The sequence below is a fragment of the Staurois parvus genome, unplaced genomic scaffold, assembly GCF_062004578.1.
Source record: "Staurois parvus isolate SC_StPar_1 unplaced genomic scaffold, SC_StPar_1.0 ptg001161l, whole genome shotgun sequence".
NCBI lineage: Eukaryota > Metazoa > Chordata > Amphibia > Anura > Ranidae > Staurois > Staurois parvus.
In genome coordinates this window covers 1,247,073-1,265,109 of record NW_028318957.1, presented here as the reverse complement: position 1 = coordinate 1,265,109, position 18,037 = coordinate 1,247,073, and the positions used below count along the sequence as shown (strand labels likewise).

The window sequence follows — 18,037 nt, the reverse complement described above, 5'->3', positions numbered from 1 at the left end:
AAATTCAATTCACTGTCACTTTATATGATTTTGCACACCTTTAGGGAAGGGTGTTGATGGTGTTATAGGACATTTATTTTATTTTGGAGGTGGTTACTTTCTAATGCTTAGCATATGTCATTGACCGCGCCTTCTACTCTAATCAATGTCTCAGTGAGGAAGTATCTCCAATCAGGGCCACCAGCCTCATATACACTATATTGCCAAAAGTCTTGGGCCAGCCCTCCAAATCATGTGATTCAGGTGTTCTAATCCCCTCCCAATCATGTGATTCAGGTGTTCCAATCCCCTCCCAATCATGTGATTCAGGTGTTCCAATCCCCTCCATGGACACAGGTGTATACAATCAAGCCCCTAGGCAAGCAGACTGCTTCTACAAACATTGGTGAAAGAATGGGTCGCTCTAAGGAGCTCGGTGACTCCAAGCGTGGTCCCGTGATAGGTGGCCACCTGGGCAATAAGTCCATCCGTGACATTTCCTGGCTACTAAATATTCCACGCTCAACTGTTAGTGGGATTATAACAAAGTGGGAGCAACTGGGAACAACAGCAACTCAGCCACCAAGTGGTAGGCCACGTCACATGACAGGGCGGGGTCGGCGCATGCTGAAGCGCACAGTGCGCAGAAGTCACCAACTGTCTGCAGAGTCAATAGCTAAAGACCTCCAAACTTGGTGTGGCCTTCAGATGACCCCAACAACAGTGCGTAGAGAGCTTCATGGAATGGGTTTCCATGGCCGAGCAGCTGCATCCAAGCCTTCCATCACCAAGTGCAATGCAAAGCATCGGATGCCGTGGTGTAAAGCACGCCGCCACTGGACTCTAGAGCAGAGGAGACGTGTTCTCTGGAGTGACTAATCACGCTTCTCTGTCTGGCAATCCGATGGACATATCTGTGTTTGGCGGTGGCCAGGAGAACAATACTTGCCTGACTGCATTGTGCCAAGTGTAAAGTTTGGTGGGGGAGGATTATGGTGTGGGGTTGTTATTCAGGGGTTGGGCCTGGCCCCCTAGTTCCAGTGAAGGGAACTCTTAAGGCGACATTTTGGACAATTTCATGCTCCCAACTTTGACGTGTCTGGGTTTGGCTGTTACCAGGAGAACGGTACTTGCCTGACTGCATTGTGCCAAGTGTAAAGTTTGGTGGAGGGGGGATTATGGTGTGGGGATGTTTTTCAGGGGTTGGGCTTGGCCCCCTAGTTTCAGTGGAGGGAAGTCTTAAGGCAATATTTTGGACAATTTCATGCTCTCAACTTTGTGGGAGGAGTTTGGGGATGGCCCCTTCCTGTTCCAACATGACTGCACACCAGTGCACAAAACAAGGTCCATAAAGACATGGAGGAGCCAGTTTGGGGTGGAGGAACTTGACTGAGCGGAGACTGCGAGCCAGGCCTCCTTCCCCGACATCAGTGCCTGACCTGACAAATGTGCTTCTGGAAGAATGGTCCAACCTTCCCATAGACACCCTTCTAAACCTTGTGGACGGCCTTCCCAGAAGAGTTGAAGCTGTTATAGCTGCAAAGGGCGGGGCCAACTCAATATTGAACCCTACGGACTAAGACTGGGGGGCCATTAAAGGTCATATGTGTGGAAAGGGCGGGGCCAACTCAATATTGAACCCTACGGACTAAGACTGGGAGGCCATTAAAGGTCATATGCATGGAAAGGGCGGGGCCAACTCAATATTGAACCCTACGGACTAAGACTGGGAGGTCATTAAAGGTCATATGCATGGAAAGGGCGGGGCCAACTCAATATTGAACCCTACGGACTAAGACTAGGAGGCCATTAAAGGTCATATGCATGGAAAGGGCGGGGCCAACTCAATATTGAACCCTACGGACTAAGACTGGGAGGCCATTAAAGGTCATATGCATGGAAAGGGTGGGATCACTCAATATTGAACCCTACGGACTAAGACTGGGAGGCCATTTGAGTTCATGTGCGTGTAAAGGCCGGCTGACCAATACTTTTGGCAATATAGTGTACATTTGGCTACTCAGGTGGAGTGAATGGATGTACCTACCTGGTCTTTCGATGCGTTTTATATTGAATTAAAACATTTTTTGTCTCCATCTTCTAGGGTTGGTGCCAATGGATTTTCCGAAGAAGTTGTTAAGGAGCTGCAAGACCTTACAAAGACCCGCCAAGGTCTCATAATCGATGTATGGCAAAGTCATGCTGAGAATTCAGCTCTTCCTGAAAATGTGATAAATATATAAGCGTTTATATTGTAATATTTATTAAAAAACAAGGATATTGTACAGTCCTTTACTTTTTTTTTTGGGGGGGGGGGATAATAAAGTCGGCTTTTGATAAAAAGTTTTTGCCACTCCTGAAACAATATGACATAACCAACATTAATTAAGCAGTACAAAGGGAGTTGCTTCTGGAGGTGTGAATGGTATAGCCAAAAAAGAAGATTTAGAAGAAAGCAAAAAAGAAAATGTAAATAATTTGATACATTTTAACTTTTTGTCTCTGATATTTCCTCACCACCACCATCATCTCTAGACCAGTCCCCTGAAGACTTTCTGTTCTCCGCTGAGAGGTGTAGAATGACACTGAAAAACATGAACTCTCTTTCCCGAAGCCCAAAATGTCAAAGATCTGCCCCCTAGGGGTGGGTCATCAAACATACAGGAGAAAGAGGCCACACAACGGCACACATTAGCAGTCCCGAATCTTCTGAAGCGTTCAGGTCCTGCCTATCGCTGGAGGAACAAGACCTGCTATTTCACATGACTGTACCGATGACTCCAAAATGGAGAATGGATGGGGGAGAGGGGGGATTTGTGTTCCAATGTGGTGGAAGTGGTGGAGAAAGGAGGGTAGAAATGGGAAGGGGAACAGAAAACCTGGAGTTAGATAGGAGGAGAAAGCAGAGTGACAGAGAGATGACCCCATTCACTGTGCTGCTTCTCCTTTCACTGTCCAGTCACAGGTTGGGGGCTCGTCCGGGATGAGCTTGGCACAGAGGAGGTGGGTTTTCATAATGCCGTCTTTTAGTAGGACTCAGCGGAAATGGAAAATTTAAAGCCAAATTCTGGACAGGTATAAAAACACAAATAAAATCAGCTCTGTCATCTTTAAAATATCAATAAATGTAATTTTTACATAAAAGCAGTGTAAGCACATGAATGTGACCTGATATCAGTCCCTGTACAGCAGGGCTAGAGTGAGAGAGAAAGGAGCAGAACAAGGAGCAGGGGCGGACTGACCATTTGGAAACTCGGGCACTGCCCGAGGGCCCGGGGTCAGTAGGGGGCCCCATGAAATGCCCCTGGTACCTTTTTCATAGGATTTTTTGAGTTTGGGCAAGGACACAGGGGCCCCATGATCCCCTTTTGCCCGGGGGCCCCATGAGTTGTCAGTCCGCCCCTGACAAGGAGCAAATAATTTCATGAGCTGAAAAGAATTCTGATAGGAGGAGAAAGCAGAGTTACAGAGAGATGAGCCCTTCACTGTGCTGCTTCTCCTTTCACTGTCCAGTCACAGGTTGGGGGCTCATCCGGGATGACCTTGGCACAGAGAAGGTGGGTTTTCAAGATGCTGGCTTTTAGTAGGACTCAGCGGAAAGGGAAAATTTAAAACTGAATTCTAGAGATGTATAAAAAACACAAATAAAATCAGCTGTCATCTTTAAAATATCAATAAATGTAATTTTTACATACAAGCAGTGTATGTACCTGAATGTGACCTGATATCAGTCTCTGTACAGCAGGGCTAGAGTGAGAGAGAAAGGAGCAGCACAAGGAGCAAATAATTTCATAAGCTGAAAAGAATTCTGATAGGAGGAGAAAACAGAGTTACAGAGAGATGAGCCCTTCACTGTGCTGCTTCTCCTTTCACTGTCCAGTCACAGGTTGGGGGCTCGTCCGGGATGACTTTGGCACAGAGGAGGTGGGTCTTCATGATGCTGGCCATCAGACTGAAAACATCTAGTGGCAGAGAAAAAACTGCAGTGGAAATCTCATGATTAAAGTTGAATGTTGGTGCAGAAGACGTTATTTTTACTGTATATATTAGATGGTTATTCGTGTTATCTTGTTTTTCAAACAGATGAGTGCAATGTACGGTGTATGCACAAGAAGTGGCGCATGACGTCACGCGTGTCACGTCACGCACAGTATGACAATGCACTCATCTTTTGAAAAAAATAAGCCTTTCACCCCGGATCTCACAAGATCCCAGAAGGGGGAGGAGTTTCCAAACAGATGAGTGCAATGTACAGTGTATGCACGAGACGTGGCGCATGACGTCACGCGCTTCACATCACGCACAGAAGGACAATACACTCATCTTTTGAAAAAAAAAAATTAATTTCACCCCAGATCTCACAATATCCAGGAAGGGGGAGGAGTCTCCAAACAGATGAGCATAATGTACGGTGTATGCATGAGAAGTGGCGCATGACGTCACGTGCTTCACGTCACGCACAGAAGGACAATACACTCATCTTTTAAAAAAAATAAAAGCTTTTCACCCCGAATTTTCCAAGATCCCAGAAGGGGGAGGAGTTTCCAAACAAATGAGTGCAATGCACGGTGTATGCATGAGAAGTGGCACATGACGTCACGCGCGTCACGTCACGCACAGAAGGACAATAAACTCATCTTTTGAAAAAAAAAAAGCTTTTTTTTGGTGCTCAAGATCTAGCAGCAAGATCTCATCTCTGGTGACGTAGCCTTCCCAGGGGGCAACTATAAGGCCCTGGCTGTGATCAGTGGAGCAAATACGCATCGTTCTTTACACCACACCGCCCGGCTGCGTTTTGCGCATGCGCATTCGCACAGGTGCGGCTTAATGACACGAGGTGGCTACTCCAGGAGGCAGAGGGGTTTAGCCTAGGACAGAAACCTGGAAGTGCGCAAAAATAAACACAACGGTTAAAAATAGAAAAAAGTATAGAAAAATATATGTAGCTTTCATGGAAGGGGGGGGGGGTAAAATAAAACAAGGTTGTTAGAGTGAGTTTAGTTCCGCTTTAAGTGCATCCATGGGCAGCTGACGTCTGACTGCTGGCTGGATCATCTGCCACGTGCTTCACATTGCTGAAGGAAATGATGGGTTGTGCAATGGCAATGAAAGTGAAACATGGTGGTGACGTAGGACTTCCCTTCCCCCGTCCGGGGATCAGATTTTTCTAAACTGGCCGGCTGGGTCCTGCTCTGCCTTCGGATGAATGAACCGGTAAGACGCCCTGTCATTCACATCATAGGGACACCTACATCCAATCAGAATGGCCGGGGACTGTAGGGAGCGATGACCTTGTACAGGTAGTCAGGAGACCCGGAAGAGGTGGAAGGAGCACCTGGTATCCCCGGCTGAGCGGGCTCACTTAGTATCTGTTCACACCTACGCAGTTTGCATTTGATCCGTTTCTGCGGTGCGTTTTGCGTTTTTGAATTTGCATTTTTGATGCGTTTCACATTTTTTTTCTTGTTGCTAGGCAGATTTAAAATGCACAACGCGTCAAAAACGCACGACATGCTTTTCTGTAGCGTCCCCATTGAAGTCTATACAACCAAAAACGCAACTTTTTTTGCGTTCAAAAAAGTCCCTGACCCTTCCCAAAAAACGCAGCGGATGAAAACGTGTTCCATAGGAAACCATGTTAAAAGGACTGCTGTGCGTTTCTGTAAAACGCATAGGTGTGAACCTAGACTTATGCAGGCCATAGACGGTTCGTTTATCGGCAGATTATTTGTTAAAAAAATCGAAACATCGTTCGTTCTGTAATCCGATGTTGCCACCGATGAGTTCGAAAATCGGCCGTTTTTCACAAATTTTCCAGCATGACCGATAAATGAAATGAGGAGGAACCGCGAAAATCGGACGACAAACGAACCGTCTATGGCCTGCATTAGGCTCTGTTCACACCAATCCGTTTTTTAGTGCTTTTTTGCAGAAACGCACAGCAGTCCATTTAGCACGGCTTCCTATGGGACACGTTCACCTCTCGGCTTTTTTGGAGCTGCTGCGTTTTTGGAAAGGGGCGGAGACTTTTTAAAAGCAAAAAGGGGGAAAGCGAAGAATGCGGGAAAACGTGAGGGAATTTGGGGGAACCCGGGGGAATGTGGGGGAACGTGGGAGAAAGTGGGGGAATGTGGGGGAATGCGGGGGAATGCGGGGGACTGCAGGGGTATGCAGTAAAATGTGGGGGAACGCAGGGGAATGTGGGGGTGTTGGGGCTCATGCAATGCCCTCTTTCACATTAACCCTCCGTGTAATACTAATCGTCTTTGTAATCCTAACACTTCCCATCGCTCTTCCTGCAACTATAACACTGACCCTCCCCCCGTGCTTCTTTCACCAACCCTCCATTTAACCCCAACACTAATCCACACTGTAACTCCAACACTAACCCTCCCTGTAACCCAAACACTAACCCCCCCCGTAACCCCAACACTAACTCTCCCTATAACCCCAACACTAACCCTCCCTGTAACCCCAACACTAACCCTCCCTGTAACCCCAACACTAACCCTCCCTATAACCCCAACACTGACCCTCCCTGTAACCCCAACACTGACCCTCCCTATAACCCAACACTAACCTTCCCTGTAACCCCAACACTAACCCCCCCTGTAACCCCATCACTAACCCTCCCTGTAACCCCAACACTAACCCCCCCTGTAACCCCAACACTAATTGTCCCTGTAACCCCAACACTAACTTTCCCTGTAACCCCAACATTAACCCTCCCTGTAACCCCAACACTAACCTTCCCTGTAACCCCAACACTAACCCCCCCCTGTAACCCCAACACTAACCTTCCCTGTAACCCCAACATTAACCCTCCCTGTAACCCCAACACTAACCTTCCCTGTAACCCCAACACTAACCCCCCCTGTAACCCCAACACTAACCTTCCCTGTAACCCCAACACTAACCTTCCCTGTAACCCCAACATTAATCCTCCCTGTAACCCCAACACTGACCCTCCCTGTAACCCCAATACTAACCCTCCCTGTAACCCCAACACTAACCCTCCCTGTAACCCCAACACTGACCCTCCCTGTAACCCCAACACTAACCCTCCCTGTAACCCCAACACTAACCCTCCCTGTAACCCAACACTAACCTTCCCTGTAACCCCAACACCAACCTTTCCTGTAACCCCAACACTAATCCCCCCTGTAACCCCAACACTAACCCTCCCTATAACCCCAACACCAACCTTTCCTGTAACCCCAACACTAATCCTCCCTGTAACCCCAACACTAACCCTCCCTGTAACCCCAACACTAACCCTCCATGTAACCCCAACACTAATCTTCCCTGTAACCCAACACTGACCCTCCCTGTAACCCCAACACTAACCCTCCCTGTAACCCCAACACTAACCTTCCCTGTAACTCCAACACTGACCCTCCCTGTAAACCCAACACTAACCCTCCCTGTAACCCTAACACTAACCCCCCGTAACCCCAACACAAACCCTTCCCTGTAACCCCAACACTAACCCCCCCTGTAACCCCAACACTAACATTCCCTGTAACCCCAACATTAACCCTCCCTGTAACCCCAACACTAACCTTCCCTGTAACCCCAACACTAACCCTCCCTGTAACCCCAACACTAATCCTCCCCGTAACCCCAACACTGACCCTCCCTGTAACCCCAACACTTACCCTCCCTGTAACCCCAACACTAACCCTCCCTGTAACCCCAACACTAACCCTCCATGTAACCCCAACACTAACCCTCCCTGTAACCCAACACTAACCTTCCCTGTAACTCCAACACCAACCTTTCCTGTAACCCCAACACTAATCCCCCCTGTAACCCCAACACTAACTCTCCCTGTAACCCCAACACCAACCTTTCCTGTAACCCCAACACTAATCCTCCCTGTAACCCCAACACTGACCCTCCCTGTAACCCCAACACTAACCCTCCCTGTAACCCCAACACTAACCTTCCCTGTAACTCCAACACTGACCCTCCCTGTAACCCCAACACTAACCCTCCCTGTAACCCTAACACTAACCCTCCCTGTATCCCCAACACTAACCCTTCCCTGTAACCCCAACACTGACCCTTCCTGTAACCCCAACACTAACCTTCCCTGTAACCCCAACACTAACCCTCCCTGTAACTCCAACACTAACTTTCCCTGCACCCCAACACTAACCCCCCCTGTAACCCCAACATTACCCTCCCTGTAACCCCAACACTAACCCTCCCTGTAACCCCAACACTAACCCCTCCCTGTAACCCCAATACTAACCCTCCCTGTAACCCAACACTAACCTTCCCTGTAACCCCAACACTAACCCTCCCTGTAACTCCAACACTAACTTTCCCTGCACCCCAACACTAACCCCCCCTGTAACCCCAACATTACCCTCCCTGTAACCCCAACACTAACCCTCCCTGTAACCCCAACACTAACCCCTCCCTGTAACCCCAATACTAACCCTCCCTGTAACCCAACACTAACCTTCCCTGTAACCCCAACACTAACCCTCCCTGTAACCCCAACACTAACCCTCCCTGTAACCCCAACACTAACCCCCCCTGTAACCCCAACACTAACCTTCCCTGTAACCCCAACACTAACCCCCCCTGTAACCCCAACACTAACCTTCCCTGTAACCCCAACACTAACCCCCCCTGTAACCCCAACACTAACCTTCCCTGTAACCCCAACACTAACCCTCCCTGTAACCCCAACACCTGTATAGCCCAGCACAGGACATATTTAGTTTGTGTAAGAACAGCTTTTAAGAAAAAACAATCCCTCCCTGTATCGGGTATAATAGTATCTTTGTTTTCAACATTTCAGTGGGAAAATGTACAGATTGCAATCTAGGTCGACAGAGACCTGAAAACAAATGAATTCGTTCTCAGTGAAGCTGAACAGCTACACTGAGAACGAATTCTTCCCAGTATCTCCAACACTGACCCTCCCTGTGACCCCAACACTAACCCTCCCTGTAACCCCAACACTAACACTCCCTGTAACCCCAACACTGACCCTCCCTGTAACCCCAACACTGACCCTCACTGTAATCCTAACACTGACCCTCCCTGTAACCCCAACACTGACCCTCCCTGTAATCCTAACACTAACACTCCCTGTAACCCCAACACTAACCCTCCCTGTAACCCCAACACTAACCTTGACTGTAACCCCAACTCTGACCCTCCCTGTAACCCCAACACTGACCCTCCTTGTAACCCCAACACTAACCCCCCTGTAACCCCAACACTAACCCTCCCTGTAACCCCAACACTGACCCTCCCTGTAACCCCAACACTAACCCTTCCTTTAACCCCAACACTATCCCTCCTTGTAACCCCAACACTAACCCTTCCCTGTAACCCCAACACTTACCCTCCCTGTAACCCCAACACTAACCTTCCCTGTAACCCCAACACTAACCCTCCCTGTAACCCCAACACTGACCCTCCCTGTAACCCCAACACTAACCCTTCCTGTAACCCCAACACTATCCCTCCCTGTAACCCAACACTAACCCTTCCTGTAACCCAACACTAACCTACCCTGTAACCCCAACACTAACCTTCCCTGTAACCCCAACACTGACCCTCCCTGTAACCCCAACACTAACACTCCCTGTAACCCCAACACTAACCCTCCATGTAACAACAACACTAATCCTCCCTGTAACCCCAACACTAACCCTCCCTGTAACCCCAACACTAACCCTCCCTGTAACCCCAACACTGACCCTCCCTGTAACCCAACACTAACCCTCCCTGTAACCCAACACTAACCCTCCCTGTAACCCCAACACTGACCCTCCCTGTAACCCAACACTAACCCTCCATGTAACCCAACACTAATCCTCCCTGTAACCCAACACTAACCCTTCCTGTAACCCCAACACTAACCCTCCCTGTAACCCCAACACTAACCTTCCCTGTAACCCCAACACTAACCCTCCTTGTAACCCCAACACCTGTATAGCCCAGCACAGGACATATTTAGTTTGTGTAAGAACAGCGTTTAAGAAAAAACAATCCCTCCCTGTATTGGGTATAATAGTATCTTTCTTTTCAACATTTCAGTGGGAAAATGTACAGATTGCAATCTAGGTCGACAGAGACCTGAAAACAAATGAATTCGTTCTCAGTGAAGCTGAACAGCTTCCATTTTACTGTCCCAACCTGAAGAAACCAGTTTTCAGTGGATTTTCCCTTTCACTCCTCTGTTCTCCAATGTACGTGTGATGATGCAAGCATGTGCTTTGTCCTTTACGGGTCTCGTATATCCACTCGTCTAGCAACCATTGACGTCGCCTCAAAGGCTCCAATCTGATTCAAATTCTGAAATATGACAGCCGGAATGTGAAAGTACGATTCTGATTGAATGGTTGTGCGGAACGAATGGTAATTCTTGTACTAACATGTTACTATGTAATGCTATCTCAGGTCAGAACATACAACTACTCAAGCGGAGGAGGAGGACACGGACCAGGTAGATGCTGGAGGTGCAATGAACCTGGTGGAGAGCTGAAAATGAACGGAGAGAGGCAAGATCTCACCGGATACATTCATTGACAAGTTTGGTGAGGTACCAACACTGACCCTCCCTGTAACCCCAACACTGACCCTCCCTGTGACCCCAACACTAACCCTCCCTGTAACCCCAACACTGACCCTCCCTGTGACCCCAACACTAACCCTCCCTGTGACCCCAACACTAACCCTCCCTGTAACCCCAACACTGACCCTCCCTGTGACCCCAACACTAACCCTCCCTGTAACCCAACACTAACCCTCCCTGTAACCCAACACTAACCTTCCCTGTAACCCCAACACTGACCCTCCCTGTGACCCCAACACTAACCCTCCCTGTAACCCCAACACTGACCCTCCCTGTAACCCCAACACAGACCCTCCCTGTAACCCCAACACTAACCTTCCCTTTAACCCCAACACTGACCCTCCCTGTAACCCCAACACTAACCTTTCCTGTAACCCCAACACTAACCTTCCCTGTAACCCAACACTAACCTTCCCTGTAACCCCAACACTAACCCTCCCTGTAACCCAACACTAACCTTCCCTGTAACCCCAACACTAACCCTCCCTGTAACCAAACACTAACCTTCCCTGTAACCCCAACACTGACCCTCCCTGTAACCCAACACTATCCTTCCCTGTAACCCCAACACTGACCCTCCCTGTAACCCAACACTATCCTTCCCTGTAACCCCAACACTGACCCTCCCTGTAACCCAACACTAACCTTCCTTGTAACCCCAACACTGACCCTCCCTGTAACCCAACACTATCCTTCCCTGTAACTCCAACACTGACCCTCCCTGTGACCCCAACACTAACCCTCCCTGTAACCCCAACACTAACCCTCCCAGTAACCCCAACACTAACCCTCCCTGTGAGCCCAACACTAACCCTCCCTGTGATCCCAACACTAACCCTCCCTGTAACCCCAACACTAACCCTCCCTGTAACCCCAACACTAACCTTCCCTGTAACCCCAACACTAACCCTCCCTGTGACCGCAACACTGACCCTCCCTGTGACACCAACCCTCCCTGTGACCCCAACACTAACCCTTCTGCAGGTAACACCTATATAGCCCAGGGCCGACAACAGCGAGAAAAAAACTCAGACACCTTCACAGCTGCACACATTTCCGGGAACGAGAGTTGGGCTCTGCATATGCCATCAAGCAGCCCACAGCCTCTCTCGGATCCCACCTGGTCCCCATGCGATGTGTTTTCCTTCTTCTGGGGGGCAGCGCTGTCCCCCTGAAAAATTCCGCCCTTGGCAAATGCCTTGTTTGCCTGGTCAACGACCATTTTGATACACCATAAGCTATGTTTTGGTTACGGTTTTTGCATACGATGTGCAACCGCTTTAGATTTAGATTGTAAGCTGCTGACCTCATGCATCTGTTTTCAAACAGATGTCAGCGGTTACAATGTATACCTGGAAAATTGTTCATTAAAAATATATTGAAGGAAAAGTACATTTTAAGTGCATTTATTTAAAATAAAAAACCTTGTCAATGAGTAAGGATGAGGTTCGGGTTGGTTGCCGCCAAGTCTGCTGCTAGACTCACCAGAAAAGTCCAACAAGGACTGAGGAGGGATTGAAATGAGTCTATCAATATGTTACTGTGGAGCTTCCTAGGCCAGGAACGAGATGAAAGGGGCTGTTTGGAGTTTCTATACCCTGTATGATTTGGGAGCATATAAAATGAGAAAGAGGTGAAGGAGGAGTAGATGGACATAGAGAGGGAGGTGGAAGTGAAGGAGGAAGGGGAAAAAGAGTAGGTGGAAGATAAGAGGGGGTGGTAGTAGAGGTGAAGGAGGTAAGGGACTAGGAGTAGATGGAGGATGAGTGGGAGGAGGAAGTAGAGGTGAATGAGGTCAAGGAGGAGCAGTAGATGGACAATGAGGGGGAGCAGGAAGTATAAGTGAAGAAGGAAAGGGAGAAGGAAGAGGAGGGGAGCTATCTCAGCAGCTTGACTAACTCTGAGTTCCAGAATGTGGGGGTATCACGGGTGAGGAGGTTGGCAGGTAGCTGATGTTGGCACTGCATTTCTGCTAGGAGAATGCCAGCTGGGTATGACCACTTACAGTAGCCACAAACCCTTCTGTGACCTGATGAAGGAGCTCTTTGAAGCCAGGGTACTTCATGGTGAACTACTGAATCATCAGGTTGCAGACATAAGCCCCGCATGGTACACTGGTGGCTTTTCTCAGGTGAAGGGCAGGTTGGTGCCATTGTCACACTAGATACTGGCCAAGGAATGAGGGGGCAGCCACCTCTCAGCCTGGGTTAGTGTGGCTTCTGTTACCCAGACATACAAGCTTCAAAACAGCCTGGCATTGGCCTTGGATGTTGCATATGCCCTGGGTACTTGGAGGGAGGGGGGGGCCTACTGGCTTTAAGGAGTCAGAGGATGGGGCCAACGAGGAGGAGGAAGTACAGATGAGTGTGCTGTCACCATTGGACCAGACACATGGTGGTACCACCAGTTCATGTGTTGTACCCCATCCTGTATCCTTCCCAGATGCCAGAAGATTGACCCAGTATGGTGTGAAAAATCAGTAATGCAGCTGACAGTGTGGTCCACCGACACAGACACACTACATTCCACATGTTGGTGAAGAGCAGAGATGGGGTTTCACAAAATAATGGAGGCTGGGTACCTGTCACTGTAGTCTGGCATGGGCCACAAACTTGGTGGTTTCTATGAGCTGGGAACTAAAATAGGAGCAGCTACAAAGCCAACAGTTGGCCATTTCTATGAGCTGGGAACCAGAATAGGAGTAGCTGCAAAGCCAACAGTTGGCCATTTTTATGAGCTGGGAACTAGAATAGGTGCAGCTACAAAGCCAACAGTTTTGCCAAGATGGCATTAAGAGGCTGGACATGAGGGTGATTTGGGGACATTTATTCTTCTGTTCAAGCAGTAGGACCTCAGTAGGAAAACTGAGGTTAGCAAGGCTAGGCCTAAATTTACTAGAGACAAAAAGCACATGATGTGGCTTTCTTACAAGAATTAAAATACTGCAGAGGATACAACCATGCACAGTTAGCCAGAACAGGGCAGTTTTTATCAGGAATAATACGCCAAAATGTACTAATTAGGAGGCAGCAGACAATACAGTAGTGTAAAATTGTCCAGCAGCATGATGAGTTTATTAGAGATATAGTGTGACAGACAGTGTCAGATGACTAACATGGTACATAGTTTGGCTGAAAAAAAGACAAAAATCCATCTAGTTCAACCAAAAAAAAAGCATAGTAGATAGTAGGCCTAACTGATAGAAGGCCTAACTGGTGTATATCTAACTTTTATTTTCTCTATGGCCATAGGGATTGTGGTGAATGTGAGTGATATGATTTGATGTGGTTTGGGTGCACACTGTTCTTGCAGTACGTTTTTTTTTCCTTCAAACAATGTAGTGGTGTTCTCTTTCTTAATGCCATGCTTTATCTTTCAGTGATAAATCTAATATTGATTACGGAAGATGGACCAAACACCTGAAGAACAAGCTGAAGGTTAGCCCCCCTCCAGTTCCATATCATGATATCATTTTGCAAATGTTTCAAAGTTTTAAAGTTAAACTCCAGGCAGATATAAAATACACAAATTAGTGCAGTTCTGTATTCAGTAATAAATTCCTATTTTTTAAAAGCAAGCAGTGTAAGTATTGGAATTGGTATCAACCTCTTCTAGTCGCTTTATAGCAGGGGTCTCCAAATTTTCTAAACAAAGGGCTGGTTGACTGTCCTTCAGACTTTTGGAAGTAGAAAATGTCCCAGCGTCAGTAGGAGTAAAAGAAAATGACATAATGCTTGTAGTCAGTGGAAGGAGGAATAGTGTCCAGTCATTGGTATTACTAGGAGGAACAGTGACCCATCAATAGTATTAGTGGGAGGAATAGTGCCCCATCATTGGTATCAGTGGGAGGAATAGTGCCCCATCATTGGTGTCAGTGGAAGGAATAGTGCCCCATCATTGGTATTACTAGGAGGAATAGTGCCCCATCATTGGTATCAGTAGGAGGAATAGTGCCCCATCATTGGTGTCAGTGGGAGGAATAGTGCCCCATCATTGGTATCAGTGGGAGGAATAGTGCCCCATCATTGGTATCAGTGGGAGGAATAGTGCCCCGTCATTGGTGTCAGTGGGAGGAATAGTGCTCCATCATTGGTGTCAGTGGGAGGAATAGTGCCCCATCATTGGTATCAGTGGGAGGAATAGTGCCCCGTCATTGGTGTCAGTGGGAGGAATAGTGCTCCATCATTGGTGTCAGTGGGAGGAATAGTGCCCCATCATTGGTGACAGTGGGAGGAATAGTGCCCCATCATTGGTGACAGTGGGAGGAATAGTGTCACATCATTGGTATCAGTGGGAGGAATAGTGCCCCATCATTGGTGTCAGTGGGAGGAATAGTGCCCCATCATTGGTGACAGTGGGAGGAATAGTGTCCCATCATTGGTATCAGTGGGAGGAATAGTGTCCCATCATTGGTATCAGTGGGAGGAATAGTGCCCCATCATTGGTATCAGTGGGAGGAATAGTGCCCCTTCATTGGTAACAGTGGGAGGAATAGTGCCCCATCAATGGTATTAGTGGAATGAATAGTGCCCCATCAATGGTATCAGTGGAATGAATAGTGCCCCATCATTGGTATTAGTGGGAAGAATAGTGCCCCATCATTGGTGTCAGTGGGAGAAATAGTGCCCCATCATTGGTGTCAGTGGGAGGACTAGTGCCCCATCATTGGTGTCAGTGGGAGGACTAGTGCCCCATCATTGGTGTCAGTGGGAGGAATAGTGCCCCATCATTGGTGTCAGTGGGAGGAATAGTGCCCCATCATTGGTATCAGTGGGAGGAATAGTGCCCCATCATTGGTATCAGTGGGAGGAATAGTGCCCCATCATTGGTGTCAGTGGGAGGAATAGTGCCCCATCATTGGTATCAGTGGGAGGAATAGTGCCCCATCATTGGTGTCAGTGGGAGGAATAGTGCCCCATCATTGGTGTCAGTGGGAGGAATAGTGTCCCATCATTGGTGTCAGTGGGAGGAATAGTGCCCCATCATTGGTGTCAGTGGGAGGAATAGTGTCCCATCATTGGTGTCAGTGGTAGGAATAGTGCTCCATCATTGGTGTCAGTGGGAGGAATAGTGTCCCATCATTGGTGTCAGTGGGAGGAATATTGCCCCATCATTGGTGTCAGTGGGAGGAATAGTGCCCCATCATTGGTATCAGTGGGGAGGAATAGTGCTCCATCATTGGTGTCAGTGGGAGGAATAGTGCCCCATCATTGGTATCAGTGGGGAGGAATAGTGCTCCATCATTGGTGTCAGTGGGAGGAATAGTACTGAATTGTTTATATCAGTGGGAAAAATTGTGCCCCATCATTGTCGTCAGTTGAAGAAAAAATGCCCCATAGTTAGTGCCAGTGGAAGAAATGGTGTCTCCTTGTGTCAGTGGGAGGAATAGTACCCCATGGGCCGGAAAGAGGCAATCAAAGGGCCACATTTGGCCCATGGACCGCAGTTTGGAGACCACTGCTATATAGCAAGACTGGGGGAGGGAGAAGCAGCCCAAGGAACCAGTTGGGTGTACTGCAGTGCAAGGAGCATGTGAATAGGAGAAGAGAGCAGACTGACAGAAAAATGAGCTCATCAGTCTACTCCCTCTAAATTCATTGTCCAGGTTTCAGGTGGGAAAGAGACCTGTAAGTGAAAATGAAACTGCAGCAGAGAAAGATCAGGTTCCCTGCTGTGTAAATCTCAGGACTGGGTGGACAGGAAAACAGCCCCCATAAATGTCTTTCATCTATGTACATGCAGTACCTACTTGCCTGGAGTTCTGCTTTAAAGTAGACACACCCTTAAGGCTACACATACGCTGGAAGTGCCTTAGACATTACTGGCTGCAAACAAAAGCGCCAAACGCGGCAAAAACGCCTGTAAACGTGTTCACCCACATTTAGATGCCTTTAGCACTTGGACGTTTAGTCATTTCATTGGCCAGAGTACTCACCATTGAAACGAATAAACGCCCAAGCGCTAAACGCGGCTAGCACTTAGGCGCGTTTACATACGTTTTTGCCACGTCTAGCTTTTTTCGGCCAAAATGTTCCTCTCCTAACTGCAATTTCTTCTACGTTCAGGAGAGGGACGTTTAACTGCTCCTAAACTCTGGTAAAAGCATATATGTAGATGGACACATAGATGGATACGTAGGACATGTAGGACACGTAGATGGATATGTAGGACATGTAGGACACGTAGATGGATACGTAGGACATGTAGGACACGTAGATGGGTACATAGGACATGTAGGACACGTAGATGGATACGTAGGACATGTAGGACACGTAGATGGGTACGTAGGACATGTAGGACACGTAGATGGATACGTAGGACATGTAGGACACTTAGATGGGTACGTAGGACATGTAGGACACGTAGATGGATACGTAGGACATGTAGGACACGTAGATGGATACGTAGGACATGTAGGACACTTGGATGGATACGTAGGACACGTAGATGGATACGTAGGACATGTAGGACACGGAGATGGATACGTAGGACATGTAGGACACGTAGATGGATACGTATGACATGTAGGACACGTAGATGGATACGTAGGACATGTAGGACATGTAGATGGATATGTAGGACATGTAGGACACGTAGATGGATACGTAGGACATGTAGGACACGTAGATGGATACGTAGGACATGTAGGACACTTAGATGGATACGTAGGACATGTAGGACACGTAGATGGATACGTAAGACATGTAGGACACTTAGATGGATACGTAGGACATGTAGGACACGTAGATGGATACGTAGGACATGTAGGACACGTAGATGGATACGTAGGACATGTAGGACACGTAGATGGATACGTAGGACATGTAGGACACGTAGATGGATACGTAGGACATGTAGGACACGTAGATGGATACATAGGACATGTAGGACACGTAGATGGATACGTAGGACATGTAGGACACGTAGATGGATACATAGGACATGTAGGACACGTAGATGGATACGTAGGACATGTAGGACACGTAGATGGATACATAGGACATGTAGGACACGTAGATGGATACGTAGGACATGTAGGACACGTAGATGGATACATAGGACATGTAGGACACGTAGATGGATATGTAGGACACATAGATGGATACGTAAGACACGTAGATGGATACGTATGGACACGTATGCTTTTATTGAGTTGAGTTCAGGGGCTTTGGCCAAAAAAACCCGCCAAAAGTTCCTAAATTCACATTTAGAAGCAGCAGTGGACATGATGTAATGGCTTGAACTTTTCATTATTATTACTCAGAAGATCTGCAGAAGTTCCGTCAGAGGCTGTCCAAATATGAAATGCATGAGCTGAGGATAATGTATGAATATTTCAGAGATGACCTGGTCTACATTGCCCAGGTCTTGGAAACTCAGAGCTTCTTGGCCGAGCTGAAATCCCGAACTGATCTAAATGCGGAGGTAAGGTGACGAGGTCCTTGAACTGCCTTC

General features: G+C 47.8%; 1 protein-coding gene across 3 annotated transcripts in view; it reads left to right on the top strand.

Moving 5' to 3' along the window:
• LOC149439097 (NACHT, LRR and PYD domains-containing protein 12-like) overlaps positions 1-2,269 on the top strand; it is a 55,146-nt gene extending 52,877 nt beyond the window's left edge. For all 3 annotated transcript variants that reach the window (XM_089659479.1, XM_089659480.1, XM_089659481.1), the window contains one exon: positions 2,084-2,269. In XM_089659479.1, the coding sequence (XP_089515605.1) occupies positions 2,084-2,119 (36 nt within the window). In that variant the 3' untranslated portion in view covers positions 2,120-2,269. The remainder of the gene's footprint in view (positions 1-2,083) is intronic.
• Positions 2,270-18,037: the final 15,768 nt, after the last annotated feature.